General features: G+C 52.9%; 2 protein-coding genes across 3 annotated transcripts in view; one reads left to right on the top strand and one right to left on the bottom strand.

Annotated features, from left to right (window-relative positions):
- PPP1R13L (protein phosphatase 1 regulatory subunit 13 like) overlaps positions 1–15,621 on the bottom strand; it is a 146,813-nt gene that overhangs the window by 98,641 nt on the left and 32,551 nt on the right. The gene's annotated exons all lie outside the window — the stretch shown is intronic.
- KCNA7 (potassium voltage-gated channel subfamily A member 7) lies at positions 8,632–14,229 on the top strand. Its single transcript, XM_003915871.5, has 2 exons — positions 8,632–9,591; positions 10,757–14,229. The coding sequence occupies exons 1-2, from the start codon at positions 8,698–8,700 to the stop codon at positions 11,570–11,572; spliced, it is 1,710 nt and encodes a 569-aa protein (XP_003915920.2). The 5' UTR covers positions 8,632–8,697; the 3' UTR covers positions 11,573–14,229.

Genomic DNA, 15,621 nt, shown 5'->3' with positions numbered 1-15,621 from the left:
TTTTTTTTTTTTTTTTTGAGACGGAATCTAGTTCTGTCACCAGGCTGGAGAATGGCACACCTGCTCACTGCAACTCCTCCTCAGCCACAGTGTTCCAAGTGATTCCTGCCTCAGCCTCTCCCTCAGTAGCTGGGATTGTAAACGCTGCCACCACGCCCAGCTAACTTTTGTATTTTTGGTAGAGACAGGGTTTCACCATGTTGGCCTGGATGGTCTTGATCTCCTGACCTTGTGGATCTGCCCTCCTCGCCTCCCAAAGCACCATTCTAACCTTCCACAAATCACTGCAGCATGGAACAATGCACCAGGCTCTTTGCTAGATTGCAGCACAAGTGACTTTTACTCCAGTTCCCAACAATTCCTCATTTCCACCTGAGGCCTCATCAGCCTGAACTGCTCTCCACATTTCCATCAGCATTTGGTCACAACCATTTAAATCCAGTCTCTAAGAAGTTCCAAATTCTTCCTGATGTTGTTATGCCCTTTACGCCCCTCCAAACTCTTCTAATCGCCTGTCCACTAACCCATTCTAAAGCTGCTTCCCACATCTTCAGGTATCTTTTTCTTTTTTCTTTTTTTTTTTGAGACGGAGTCTGGCACTGTTGCCCAGGCTGGAGTGCAGTGGCCGGATTCAGCTCACACTGCAAGCCCCGCCTCCTGGGTTCACGCCATTCTCCTGCCTCAGCTCTCCCGAGTAGCTGGGACTACAGGCACCTGCCACCTCGGCCCGGGTTAATTTTTTTTGTATTTTTAGTAGAGACGGGTTTCACTGTTGTTTGTGATGGTCTCGAATCTCCTGACCTCGTGATCCGCCTCGCCTCGCCTCCCCAGTGCTGGGATTACAGGCTTGAGCCACCACGCCAAGCCTTTTTTTTTTTTTTTTTTTGAGACGGAGCCCAGCTTGTCGCCTAGGCGGAGTGAGGGCTGATCTCAGTCATCAGGCTCACTTCTCCCCGGTTTACGCCATTTTCGCCCCGCTCAGCCTGGTAGCTGGGACTGCCCGCTGTTTGCCGGGGTTGTTTTTGTATTTTGAGAGACGGGTTTCACCGCGGTTAGCCAGGATGGTCTCAATCTCCTGACCTCGTGATCCGCCCACCTCGGCCTCCCAAAGTGCTGGGATTACAGGCTTGAGCCACCGTGCCCGGCCATCTTCAGGTATCTTTATAGCAATGCCCCCATCTGCTAATTTTCTGTGTGAATCCATTTCACATTGCTAAAAAGGAATACCTGAGACAGGGCAATGTATAAAGAAAAGACGTGGGCCAGGTGCGGTGGCTCATGCTTGTAATCCCAGCACTTTGGGAGTCATGGGCAGGCAGATCATTTGAGGCCAGGAGTTCAAGATTAGCCTGGCCAATATGGTGAAACCCCATCTATACTAAAAATACAAAAAATTAGCCGGGCATGGTGGTGGGTGCCTGCAATCCCAGCTACTTGGGAGGCTGAGGCAGGAGAATCGCTAGAACCCAGGAGGCAGAGGTTTCAGTGAGCCGAGATCGTGCCATTGCACTCCAGCCTGGGTGACAAGAGTCAAAGTACGTAAAAAAGAAAAAAAAAAAGAAAAAAAGAAAAGAAAAGAAAAAGATAAATGTAAATTATCCGGGTGTGGTGGGTCAGGTCTGTAGTCCCAGCTACTTGGGAGGCTGAGGTGGGAGGATCTGCTTGAGCCTGGGAGGTCAAGGCTGCAGGGAGCCGCAATAGCCACTGCATTCCAGCCTGGGCAACAGAGTGAGACCTTGTCTCAAGAAAAAAACGTTAACATCACCAGTGATACGGCAAATGGACGTCATATGCCCCCAGTATGATATAATGAGAAGAGCAATGCCTCTCTGTGGCATTCTCTCTACCCCCACCCCACAAAAAATATAACCTCAAACCAATCAAGATAAGAGATCAGAGGAACACAAATTGAGAGACAGTCTACAAAACAACTGACTAGTATTCTTTCAGTTTCCAGATCTTGAAAGACAAGGAAAAAGTAACAAACTATCACAGATTGCAGAAGACTAAGCAGGTATGACAACCAAATGCAACATAGTAACCCAGACTGCAGCCTGGCATGGGAAAAAGACCTTGGTGGAAACACAGAAAACCTGAATGAACTCTGTCATTTTGTCAAAAGTATTCTGCCACCTCAACGTCTTGTTTTTTTTGTTTTTTTGAGACAGAGTCTCGCTCTCTCGCCCAGGCTGGAATGCAGTGGCACGATCTTGGCTCACCGCAACCTCCACCTCCCAGGTTCAAGCGATTCTCCTGCCTCAGCCTCTGGAGTAGCTGGGACTACAGGGGCCCGCCACCATGCCCGGCTAATTTTTGTACTTCTAGTAGAGACAGGGTTTCACCATGTTGGCCAGGCTGGGTCTCAAACTCCTGACCTCAGGTGATCCGTGCCCCCCAGCCTCCCAAAGTGCAAGGATTACAGGCATGAGCCACTGCTCCAGCCAATGTCTGAACATTAACAAACGTTGCCAAAGCAATGCAACATTTTAACATTTGGGGAACCTGGGTGATAGATATTTTTTAAATGTCTGTACAATATTTGTAATTCTTCTGTAAGGCTAAAAATAGTTCAAAGTGAAAATGAAACAAAATGGGCCCAGCACAATAGCTTCACACTTGTAATCCCAGCACTTTGGAAGGCTGAGGTGGGTGGATTACCTCAGGTCAGGAGTTCAAGACCAGCCTGGCCAACGTAGTGAGACCAAAAATCAGACTGGGCACGGTGGCTCATGCCTGTAATCTCAGCACTTTGGGAGGCCAAGTCGGGTAGATCACAAGGTCAGGAAATCGAGACCAGCCTGGATAACACAGTGAAACCCCATCTCCACCTAAAATACAAAAAAAATTTAACCGGGCATGGTGGCACGCGCCTGTAGTCCCAGATACTTGGGAGGGTGAGGCAGGAGAATTGTTTGAACCTGGGAGGTGGAGGTTGCAGTGAGCCAAGATTGCGCCACTGCACTCCAGCCTGGGTGACAGAGCAAGACTGTCTCAAAAAAAAAAAAAAAAGAGCAGGGCCAGTGGCTCACACATATAATCCTAGACTTTGGGAGGCTGAGGCGAGAGGATTGTTTGAGCCCAGGAATTTAAGACCAGCCTGGGCAACATAGTGAGCCCTTATCTTTATCAAAAATTTTAAAGAAAATTAGCTGGGCATGGTGGTGCACACCTGTAATCTCAGCTACTCGGGAGGCTGAAGCAGGAGACTTGCTTGAACCTGGGAGGCAGAGATTGCAGTGAGCTGAGATCGCACCACTGCACTTCAGCCTGGGCAACAGAGTGAGACTCTGCCTCAAAAAAAAAAAAAAAAAAAAAGAAAAAAGTCAAAAGTGTGGCCTCACGCCTGTAATCCCAAGCACTTTAAAGGCCGAGATGGGCGGATCACTTCAGGTCAGGAGATCACAAACCATCCTGGCTAACACAGTAAAATCCCATGTCTACTAAAAATGCAAAAAAATTAGCTGGACGGGTGGTGGGCACCCCCTGTAGTCCCAGCTACTCGGGAGGCTGAGGCAGGAGAATGGCTGAACCGAGGCAGCTTGCAGTGAGCAGAGATCGAGCCACTGCACTCCAGTCTGGGCAACTGAGCAAGACTTGTCTCCAAAAAAAAAGCCACCATAACCTCAGAGAACACTCTGGGAGAGTCTGACTGTATTATGAGACGGAGTTCAAGCTATCATTTCCAGCGGGAGTGGTGTCGATTCGTTCACTGCCTTCCGCCTGGCCTGCTTGCCTGAAGTCTTCGGCAGCTGGACATAGGCGCCGCGCTTCGCCACCGGGTTAAGTTTTGTATTTTTAGTAGAGATCGGAAATTACTGGTTAGTTGTGATGAAGTTCGATCTTCGACCTTCGATCTTCGCCGTTGCCTCTTTGTAGCAAAGGAGCTCAACGCTACCGCTGACTGTATTATTTTCTTATTGCCACTACAACTTACCACGAACTTAGTGGCTTAAAACAACACAAGTTTATTAGAATGCAGTTCTAGGCCGGGCACGGTGGCTCACGCCTGTAATCTCAGCACTTTGGGAGGCCGAGACGGGATCACTTAGGTCAGAAGATCGAGACCATCCTGGCTAACATGGTGAAACTCCTGACTTACTAAAAATACAAAAATTAGCCGCGCATGGTGGCGGGCGCCTGCAGTTCCAGCTACTTGGGAGGCTGAGGCAGGAGAATGGCGTGAACCCGGGAGGCAGAGCTTGCAGTGAGCCGAGATCACACCACTGCACTCCAGCCTGGGTGACAGAGCGAGACTCCGTCTCAAAAAAAAAAAAAAAAAAAAAAGAATGCAGTTCTAGAAGTTAGATGTCTAAAATGGGGTGGCAGGGCTGTGTTTCTTCTGGAGGCTCTAGGGGAGAGTCTGTTTCCTTGGCTTTTCTAGCTTCAGGAAGCCACCCCCATTCCTTGGCTCATGGCTGTTCCTCCGTCTTCAAACTTCAAAGCCAGCACCATTGGCATCCTCTCTTCTCTGACCTCTATGTCCATCCTCACATCTTCCATGAATCAGACCTTCCTGCATCCCTCTTATTTATTTTTTTTATTTTTTGAGACAGAATCTCACTCTGTTGCCCAGGCTGGAGTACGGTGGCTCAGTCTTGGCTCACTGAGGTCTCCACCTCCTGGGTGCAAGCAATTCTCCTGCCTCAGCCTCCCCAGTCGCTGGGATTACAGGCGACCGCCACCATGCCCAGCTAATTTTTGTTATTTTTAGTAGAGATGGGGTTTTGCCATGTTGGCCAGGCTGGTCTTGAACTCCTGGCCTCAGGTGGTCCACCCACCTCAGCCTCCCAAAGTGCTGGGATGACAGGCGTGAGCCACAGTGCCCAGCCACATCCCTATTTTAAAGACCTTTATGATTAGTGTGCCTACCCAACTGATCCAAAATAATCTCTCTAACTCATCAGCCTTAATTTTTTATTTTTTATTTTTTTGAGACAGGGTCTTCCTTTGTCACCCAGGCTAGAGCGCAGTGGTGTGATCATAGCTCACTGTAGCCTTGACTTCCTTGGCTTAAATGATCCTTCCACCTCAGCCTCCCAAGTAGCTGGATTACTGGGGTGCACAACCACACCTGGCTTTTTGTTTTGTTTTTGAGACAGAGTCTCATTCTGTCACCCAGGCTGGAGTGCAGTGGTGCCATCTCAGCTCACTGCAACCTCCGCCTCCCAGGTTCAGGTGATTCCCCCTCCTCAGTCTCCAGAGTAGCTGGGATTACAGGCGCAAGCCACCCTACCCAGCTAATTTTGGTATTTTTAGTAGAAAAGGGGTTTCACCATGTTGACTAGGCTTGTCTTGAACTCCTGACCTCAGGCAATCCAGCCACCTTGGCCTCCCAAAGTGCTGGGATTACAGGAGTGAGCCCAGTGCCTGACCCACCTTTTAAATTTTGTTCTAACTTATTGAGCAAAAAATGGCACCTTGGCTGGGTGCAGCGGCTCACGTCTGTAATCTCAGCACTTTGGGAGGCCATATCAGGTGGATCCCTTAAAGTTAGGAGTTTGAGACCAGCCTGGCCAACATGATAAAACCTCATCTCTACTAAAAATACAAAAATTAGGTTGGGCGCGGTGGTTCACGCTTGTAATCCCAGCACTTTGGGACACCGAGGTGGGTGGATCATGAGGTTGGGAGTTTGAGACCAGCCTGGCCAACGTGGTGAAACCCCATCTCTACTAAAAATACAAAAATCAGCCTGGTGTGGTTGCACACACCTGTAATCCCAGCTACTCGGGAGGCTGAGGCAGGAGAATCACTTGAACCCAGGAGGCGAAGGTTGCAGTGAGCCAAGATCATACCACTGCACTCCAGCCTGGGCGACAGAGCGAGACCCCATCTCAAAAAAAATTAGCTGGTGTGGTGGTGCACGCCTGTAATTCCAGCTACTCAGGAGGCTGAGGCAGGAGAATCACTTGAACCCGGGAGGCGGAGGTTGCAGTGAGCCGAGATTGTGCCGCTGCATTCCAGCCTGGGCAACAGGAGCAAGACTCTGACTCAAAACAAAAGCTAAAACAAACAAACAAGAAAAAACGAGAATGGGAGAAAAGAGGAGACAGAGACCAAAAAGTTGGGGGACAAAGAGAAATAGAGAAGGCCAAAGACCATGAAATAAATGAACAGACTCAGACAGAGGGAAGATGGAGACCCAGAGAGAGGGATACAGAAGTCCAGGGGACACAGCACCCCAAAAAGGGTGGGTGCGGTGGCTTACACCTGTAATCCTAGCACTTGGAGAGGTCTAGTATGGTGGATTGCTTGAGCTCAGGAGTAGAAGACCAGCCTGGGCAACACAGCAAGACCCCGCTTCTACAAAAATTACAAAAAATAGCCATGCATGGTGGCTCATGCTTGTAATCCCAGCACTTTGGGAGGCCAAGGCAGGCAGATCATCTGAGGTCAATAGTTCGGACCAGACTGATCAACATGGAGAAATCCCGTCTCTACTAAAAATACAAGATTAGCTGGGCATGGTGGCACATGCCTGTAATCCCAGCTACTTGAGAGGCTGAGGCAGGAGAATCACTTGAACCTGGGAGGTGGAGGTTGTGGTGAGCCAAGATTGCACCATGGCACTCCAGCCTGGGCAACAAGAGAGAAACCCTGGCTAAAAAAAAAAAAAACAACTGGGAGATCATTCGAGCCCAGAAAGTTGAGGCTGCAGTGAGCAGTGCCACTAGACTCCAGCCTGGGTGACAGAGTGAGACCCCATCTCAAAAAAAAAAAAAAAAAAAAAAAGGAAAGAAAAAGGAAGAAAAGAAAGAAAGAAGAGCGCGGGGCGCGGTGGCTCACGCCTGTAATCCCAGCACTTTGGGAGGCTGAGGTGGGCAGATCACCTGAGATCAGGAGTTTGAGACCAGCCTGGCCATCATGGCAAAACCTCGTCTCTACTAAAAATACAACAATTAGCCTCGTGTGGTGGCAGATGCCTGTAATCCCAGCTACTCGGGAGGCTGAGGCAGCAGAATTACTTGAATTCAGGAGGCGGAGGTTGCAGTGAGCCACGATCACGCCACTGCACTCTAGCCTGGGCAACTGTGCAAGACTCTGTCTCAAAAAAAAAAAAAAAGAAAAGAAAAAGAAAGGGCTGGGAGCGGTGGCTCACACCTGTAATCCCAGTACTTTGGGAGGCCAAGGCAGGCAGTTCACGAGATCAGGAGTTTTGAGACCAGCCTAGCCAACATGGTGAAACCCTGTCTCTACTAAAAATACAAAAATTAGGTGGGCATGGTGAGGGGTGCCTGGAATCCCACCTCCTCAGGAGGCTGAGACAGGAGAATCGCTTGAAATCCGCAGGCGGAGGTTGCAGTGAGCTGAGATCACACCATTGCACTCCAGCCTGGACAACAAGAGTGAAACTGTCTCAAGAGAAAGAAAAAAGAAAGAAAAGAAAAGATGGAGAAGGGAGGAAGGGAGGAAGGAAGCAGGAATGGAAAGAAAGCAGACAGATAAAGAGCACCAGGATTAGCAGGGTGTTCTAACCCCTTAGTGCCTCTCTCCACACCCCCAGTAGAGGGCGACCGGGACTTCTTCCCTGGGAATCTCGGTGATCAATCCCCTCCACTTTCCCCAAGCCCATCCGATGGGGCTATTTTTATGCAGTGTCACCGGACACCAGTGCCTAGAAGGCCACCGTCTTGTCTCTACGCCCTTCAGTTCCTGAGAATGACCCTGTGGCATCTCCCCGGCCCACACCCTCAACTCCCACCAGTTCCTGGCAAGCCCAGCCTCCTTCTGCGAGAGTCATAGCCACAGCTCAGGCCCTGCTGGATCTCAGAGTCTTGCGAAGAAGCCAGGTGGAGACTCCAGGGCGAACTCTGGGGAGAGAATGGGGCGTGCGTGCACTGCTCAGTGGTTTGCAGCTGCCAGAGTGACCCTAGGACGGGACAGCCACCGGGACTGTGGCAGGACCCACATGCGGTGATGGTCAGGGAGAGATTCAGAGATAATGACTCCCTAGACTCTAAGTCCTCTAGAGACGCTAAGGGGAGACCCAAAGGGGAAGGGGAGAGGAAGCCTGAGGCAGAGGCATGGAGGGCTAAGAGATAATGAGCAAAAAGAGACCTAGAGAGGAGAGACAAAGAGACCAAGAGAGACAAGAGATAAACGGAGACAGACCAAGAGTCAAAATAAAAACGGAGATCAAGACGTAGAGGCTGGCAGATGGACCCATACAGAGGCCCCCAGAACGACGAATCTCAGAAATAAATGACTCATGGAGATACTCAGAGATACGTCCCAACATAGACAGAGACCCACAGGGGACAGCTGGATACAGAAACACAAGAGAGAGACAGAGGCGCAAAAAGGCAACTCCAGGCCGGGCGCGGCGGGTCACGCCTGTAACCCCAGCACCTTGGGTGGCCAAGGCGGAAATATCACTTGAGGTCGGGAGTACCAGAACTGCCTGGCCAACATGGCGAAACCCCGTCTCTACTGAAAAAAAAAAAAGAAAAAAGAAAAAAAAAATTAGCTGGGCTTGGTGGCACCTGTAATTCCAGCTACTAGGGAGGCTGAGGCACGAGAACCGCTTGAGCTCGGGAGGCAGAGGTTGTTGCAGTGAGCCGAGATCCCGCCACTGCACTCCAGCCTGGGTGACAGAGGGAAACCGTATCTCAAAAATAAAATAAAATAAAATAAAGAAAGAAAAAAGAAAAGAGGCCGCTGCAACCGAAGGCTCAGATTCTGAGGAGACACACGCACATGGAAACTTGGAGAGACGCAGGACAGGATCCCGGCGGCAGAGGGACAGAGGGAAAGGGGACCCCGGGACGGCAAAGGCGCAGAGCAGGCGCTGGCGGCGGCGGCGGGGCAGGTCGGGCGTCCCGGCAGAGGGCGCGCGGTCGCCCTGTCGCCCTCCGCTCCGCCGGGGTCACAGTGCCTCCTCCCCCGCGCCCTGGCCGCCCTGCGGGGCTATTTTTACGCGCGGACACCGGACACCGGGCTGGGGCTGGGGCGGCGGCGGCGGCCGAGGCGGGGCCGCACCGGGGCCGGGCATCGGGGCCACACGTCCGTTCGCGGGTCGCCGGGGCTGCGCGCGCCATGGAGCCGCGGTGCCCGCCGCCGTGCGGCTGCTGCGAGCGGCTGGTGCTCAACGTGGCGGGGCTGCGCTTCGAGACGCGGGCGCGCACGCTGGGCCGCTTCCCGGACACTCTGCTAGGGGACCCCGCGCGCCGCGGCCGTTTCTACGACGACGCACGCCGCGAGTACTTCTTCGACCGGCACCGGCCCAGCTTCGACGCCGTGCTCTACTACTACCAGTCGGGCGGGCGGCTGCGGCGGCCGGCGCACGTGCCGCTCGACGTCTTCCTGGAGGAGGTGGCCTTCTACGGCCTGGGCGCGGCGGCCCTGGCGCGCCTGCGCGAGGACGAGGGCTGCCCGGTGCCGCCTGAGCGCCCCCTGCCCCGCCGCGCCTTCGCGCGCCAGCTGTGGCTGCTCTTCGAGTTTCCCGAGAGCTCGCAGGCCGCGCGCGTGCTCGCCGTAGTCTCGGTGCTGGTCATCCTCGTCTCCATCGTCGTCTTCTGCCTCGAGACGCTGCCTGACTTCCGCGACGACCGCGACGGCCCGGGCCTTGCTGCTGTAGCCGCAGCTGGCCCGGTGAGAGGCGGGGCGTGGGTGGAGATGGGCGGGGTTTGGGAGGAGATGGGCGGGGTCCAGAGGGGGACCTGGCCAATAATAAGGCGGGGCCAGGGGCTGCGAGGGGTTGGCCAGCCAAAGACAGGGTGGTCGGGAGGCGGGGCCTGAGGATCCGAGTCGGAGGACCGGCCCCATCAGAAGGTGGGGTTGAGGTCAGTGAGAAACCCGGTGAGCAGAGGGCAGGGCGCTTGGTGCAAGGGGTAGGAGGACAGGAACCTTAAAAATCAGAGCTGAGGGGCCCCAGGAGAGCCTGAAAACTCCGGGGTCTGTGTGGCTGGGAATGATGTGCTGGGGGTGATGAAAGCCAGGCCCTGAATAACGCCAGCTGAGGGTGCTGGAGCCCGAGGGGTAAAAGTAGGAGGAATCTATGGAAAGAAAGCCAGGCTTAGGGGCCAGAGGAGGGGCCTAGTGCTCAGCTTGCAGAGGTCTTTCTTTTTTTTTTTTTTCCTGTGAGACAGAGTTTTGCTCTGTCGCCCAGGCTGGAGTGCAATGACGCTATCTTGGCTCACTGCAAACTCCCCCTCCCGGGTTCAAGCGATTCTCCTGCTTTAGCCTCCCAAGTAGCTGGGATTACAGGTGCAGGCCACCACGCCCGGCTAATTTTTGTATTTTTAGTAGAGATTGGGTTTCACCATGTGGGCCAGGATGGTCTCTATCGCCTGACCTCGTGATCCACCCGCCTCAGCTTCCCAAAGTGCTGGGATTACAGACGTGAGCCACCGCGCCCGGCCGCATTATAGTCTGGGCTGGGACGGGAGGGCAAGGAGAAGCTAGGCACAAGGTGGTGGGGCCAGGGCAGGGACCCTCCGCATCTAGAAAATCAACAGTGGAGGCGGGACTTTCGGAGAGAAGAGGTTGCACCCTACTCAAACATGAGTTCCCAGGCATGAAGGGGCAGGAACCACCTCTCCAGCCACCCACCAGGTCAGGAAACCAGAAAGTCAATGGCCCAGGGATGATTCCTGGGATCCTGGGAGGAAGTCTGGGACAACCAGGTCACCGAGGGCCTTGGTGCAGCGGCTACTGACCAGTGTGTAAAGAGGAGCTGGGTATTTAAATGATGATTAAGGCTGTCCCCGTGTCTCAGCCCCAGCCTGACCCTCCCTGAACACTTTCCTCTCTGCAGTTCCCCGCTCGGCTGAATGGCTCCAGCCAAGTGCCTGGAAATCCACCCCGCCTGCCCTTCAATGACCCATTCTTCGTAGTGGAGACGCTGTGTATTTGTTGGTTCTCCTTTGAGCTGCTAGTACGCCTCCTGGCCTGTCCAAGCAAGGCGATCTTCTTCAAGAACGTGATGAACCTCATCGATTTTGTGGCTATCCTGCCCTACTTTGTGGCACTAGGCACCGAGCTGGCCCGGCAGCGAGGGGTGGGCCAACAGGCCATGTCACTGGCCATCCTGAGAGTCATCCGATTGGTGCGTGTCTTCCGCATCTTCAAGCTGTCCCGGCACTCAAAGGGCCTGCAAATCTTGGGCCAGACGCTTCGGGCCTCCATGCGTGAGCTGGGCCTCCTCATCTTTTTCCTCTTCATCGGTGTGGTCCTCTTTTCCAGCGCGGTCTACTTTGCCGAAGTCGACCGGGTGGACTCCCATTTCACTAGCATCCCTGAGTCCTTCTGGTGGGCAGTGGTCACCATGACTACAGTTGGCTATGGAGACATGGCACCTGTCACTGTAGGTGGCAAGATAGTGGGCTCTCTATGTGCCATTGCCGGCGTGCTGACCATTTCCCTGCCTGTGCCCGTCATTGTCTCCAATTTCAGCTACTTTTATCACCGGGAGACAGAGGGTGAAGAGGCTGGGATGTTCAGCCATGTGGACACGCAGCCTTGTGGCCCACTGGACGGCAAGGCCAATGGGGGGCTGGTGGATGGGGAGGTACCTGAGCTACCACCTCCACTCTGGGCACCCCCAGGGAAACATCTGGTCACCGAAGTGTGAGGGACAGTTGAGGTCTGCAGGACCTCACACCTCCCTAGAGGGAGAGAGGGAGGGCAGGGTGGAGGGCAAGGCTGGGGGGAGGGGATTGGGTTTAGGAAGAGCTAGGTTAAGTGGTAACGAGTGGGGAAACACTGAGTCTTGTTGGGTCTTGGGTTGTGTGGTTTGGTAGCTCCTGTGGGTATCTCCTGAAGCAGCAGCGAATGGCAATGGGTTGTGTTGTGTTAATGAAGACTCAATTGGTTCATATTACACTGAGTTGTGCAAAGCTCATGGAGCCTTTTGGGGTAGTGTTGAGATAGGTTTGGTCATATCATTTTGTGAGTTTCCTAGTCAGTGTTGGGTTTCGTTGGGTTGTGAGTCTGGGTGAGTGTTGTCTAGCTGCATTATGTAGGATTCTGTGGTTTGGTGGGTCCCCTAGGGCCATGTTGGGTCAAGTTAGATGGTCCCCCAGGGCATGGTTGAGATTGATTGTGTGTGGTGTTCAGTTTCATTGAGACATGGTGGAAATTGTGTAGCTTTGTGATTCTTCCAGGGCCATGTTATTTTAAGTTCTGTGAACTTGTGAGTCGTGTAGAAATGTAAAGAGTCAAGTGGTAGAATTTGAGCTTTCTAGGTAACATTGGGCTAAGTATGTATGACCAAATTAATCTTGTAGAATTCTGCTGGGCTGAATTGTGTAGAGGTGTGTGGCTAGACATTTTCACGGCCAGAGTGAGTTGAGTTGTGTTGAGTTGTACAACCATATGGGCCTTGTAAGGCCAGTTCAGTTGAGTCATGCCACTGTTTGAATCTCATAGGGCCATGTTGAGTTGAGTTCCATTGAGTTGTGTCACTATGTGAGTCCTACAGGAAGTTGGGTTGAGTTGGACTGTGTGAGTGAGTTCCATAGGGCCACATCGGGCTGTTTTGCGTTTAATGGTAGCACCAGGACCCAAAGGTAACAGCAATGAGGAAGCATCGTGTATCAGGGAGCAAATGCGGTGGCGAGGGCTCTGGGAGATGTGCTGAGCTGGCTCCCCAGCTCACTGTAGGGGGCGGGACTGGATTCTGTATCCATGGTATTGGGTGTTCATCCAGAGGTGACTGGGGTGAACTAGGAAAAGGTGGATGCTCCTCCTCTTTACCCCACATCCACTTTATTGTGCTGTTCACCCACAATCTCCCCTACAGTTTTATGCTCAGACATGGAGGTCAGAGCCACAAGGGAAGAGGGAGAGGGGGAGAAAACTGTACTCTGTCCAGACATGCTAGAGGGACAGAGCCAAAAGGATGGGGAAAGAGACCCAGAAAAAGGAAGAGATGGAAACCCAGAGAGACAGAGACCCAAAGGGAGCAACATAGAGACTCAGGGAGAGGAAGACAAAGACCTGGAGGGTGGGGTATGGCAGAGATGCAGAAAAGGGGAACAGAAATCCAGAGTGAGAAGGTGACAGAGACCAAGAGCAGGGGATAGAAGCCGGGCGAAGTGGCCCACACCTGTAATCTCAGCACTCTGAGAGGCCAAGGAAGGGGGATTGACTGAGGCCAGAAGTTCAAGACCAGCCTGGGCAACATGGTGAGACCCCATCTCTACAAAAAATATAAAAATTAGCTGTGGTGGCACATGCCTGTGATCCCAGCTACTCAGGAAGCTGAGGCAGAAGGATCCCTTGACCCTGAGAAATAGAGGCTGCATTGAGCCATGATTGCATCACTGCACTGCAGCCTGGGTGACAGAGGGAGCCCCCGTCTCAACAAACAAACAAAAAGAGTTGGGGGACAGAGACCCAGGGGGCAGTGTCAGGCACCCAGAGTTAGAGACAGAACAACAGAGTCTCAGGGAAAGAGAACCGCAATAGAAAAAGGCAGAAAAGGCCGGGCGCGTGGCTCACGCCTGTAATCCCAGCACTTTGGGAGCCTGAGGTGGGCAGATCACGAGGTCAGGAGATGGAGACCATCCTGGCTAACATGGTGAAACCCCGTCTCTACTAAAAATACAAAAAAATTAGCCGGGTGCGGTGGCGGACGCCTTTAGTCCCAGCTACTCAGGAGGCTGAGGCAGGAGAGTGGCGTGAACCCGGGAGGCGGAGCTTGCAGTGAGCCGAGATCGCGCCACTGCACTCCAGCCTGGGCGACAGAGCGAGACTCTGTCTCAAAAAAAAAAAAAAAAAGAAGAAGAAAAAGGTAGAAAAAGTTGGTGCCCCCGAACCCAAGAGTGACGTACAGTCTATTCCATAGAATCACAGAACGATCCTGAACCAGGCCTGTCACCTACCCTCCCCGAAGCTCAGGAAGGCTGTCAGACAGGCTGGGGGCCTCACTCTGTTTTCCAGGGGAGAAACCTGAGTCTCAGAGCAGGGGAGTGGCTTCCCAAGGTCTCGCAGCTTGTCCCCAGGGGCCAGGCAGGCTGTCTGTCTGCTTCACATGTCCCCGTCAGCCTGCTGGGACACACAGGTCCTCCTGAGTTCCATAGCCTCATTTCCTACAGACAGGGAAACTGAGGCTCAGAGCGGCGGAGGTTACCCAAGGTCACAAGGCCGAACATTTTCAGAATTCTTTCAGAACTCAAAGGGCATTTAGAGGAGAAGGAAGGCTGAAATCACTAACACATATAGGGCTTCCTTTGGTATCAAAGTACTTTACTTGGATTAATTTATTAAAACCTATCCAGTGGTTTACAGACTGTTGTTGTTATTTTTAGCCATACCCACCCCTTTTTTGGGTCAAATAAATCTTCCTTAGAGACACCAGTGGGAAGCATGGGAAGGGAACTGGTTGGAGGAGAACACGCCTCCTCTTGGCAACTCGAAATGCAGCTCAGGAATTCAGTGTGGAAACCCCTGGTTTCATCTGAGCACCTTTTCATACAGCTAAAGAGACGAAGGTACAGATGGTGGGAAGAGTTTGATAATGGTTGAAATTAATAGAAGCTTTAGGTAGTCACTTGTCTCTGAAATGGAGAGAAAGCCACATTTAGGGATAGAATGGAGACGGACCTCACAGTGACAAGAGACAAGTCAGACTCCAGCACAGAGACCTAAAGAGGAGATGCAGAGACGAACTGAGGCCAGGAGGGAGGAGGGGCCCAGAGCAAAAGAGAGAAATCCAAGGGCGAGGGGGAAGAGGGCAGATGGCCGGGAGTGGGGACAGAGACCCCCACAATGGGAAAGAGAAGCAGATAGTGACCCCAAGAGAGAGGATGCAAGAGACTCAGAGAGAAGGAGACTGTGACCCAGTGAGGGTAGACAGATATCCAGAGAAGAAAACTGGGACCCAGAAAGCGGGGGGGAACAGGCACCTGGGGGGGAACAGAGACCACAGAGAAGGGGGACAGAGACCCAGAGAGAGAGGGGGCCAGAGACTCAGAGAGAGAGGGGGACAGAGACCCAGAGAGAGAAGGACAGACCCAGAGTTGGAGGGAGACAGAAATCCAGAGACAGGAGGACAGAGATCCAGACAGGGAGAGGACAGAGACCTGGAGATAGGGGGACAGAGACTGTTTCTCAGTCACTCTGTTTGGAAACCTCATCCCTACTATCCCCTCCAGGACTAGAAGCTAGAAGCTAGAGTCTAGAGTCCTCCTGCTATGGGGCAGGATGTATTGGGTGTTTAGGAACAGGGAAATGTGGAGAAGCCAGAGAGGTGACCCGAACACACACCCAAAGCCTGGGAAGTGGCCCTTCCCCCCCGCCAATAAATAACTGTGAGGAGCAGGAAACACCCTAACCGGGGACACCCTCCTGCCACCTTGCCATGCTATATTTAGGCTGAGGGGGTGTGGGATGACCCCTGAGGCAGGTGTCAATTTTCCTTCTGAAAATAGCACAGGCAGAGGGAGGCAGAGTCTCAGGGTGGAGGTGTGGTGGGGTGAGGAGCCCGGCTGCCCTCATGACTGTCCTGAGACACTCTAGCTCCGATCCCATCCCTGTCTTTCTGAGGGTCTCTCAGGGGCTCTGTCCCCTTCTCCGGAGGGTCTGCCCTCAGTCTCTCTGGGCCTCTGTCTTCTCTCTGGGCTTCTGCCCTCCCCCACTCTCTCTAGTCTTGATCCCCCTCTTTCTTTTGGTCTCTCC

This window comes from Papio anubis, chromosome 20, assembly GCF_008728515.1.
Source record: "Papio anubis isolate 15944 chromosome 20, Panubis1.0, whole genome shotgun sequence".
NCBI classification, from domain to species: Eukaryota; Metazoa; Chordata; class Mammalia; order Primates; family Cercopithecidae; genus Papio; species Papio anubis.
The sequence above is the reverse complement of the archived record's forward strand: the minus strand, read 5'-3'. Positions and strand labels throughout refer to the sequence as shown.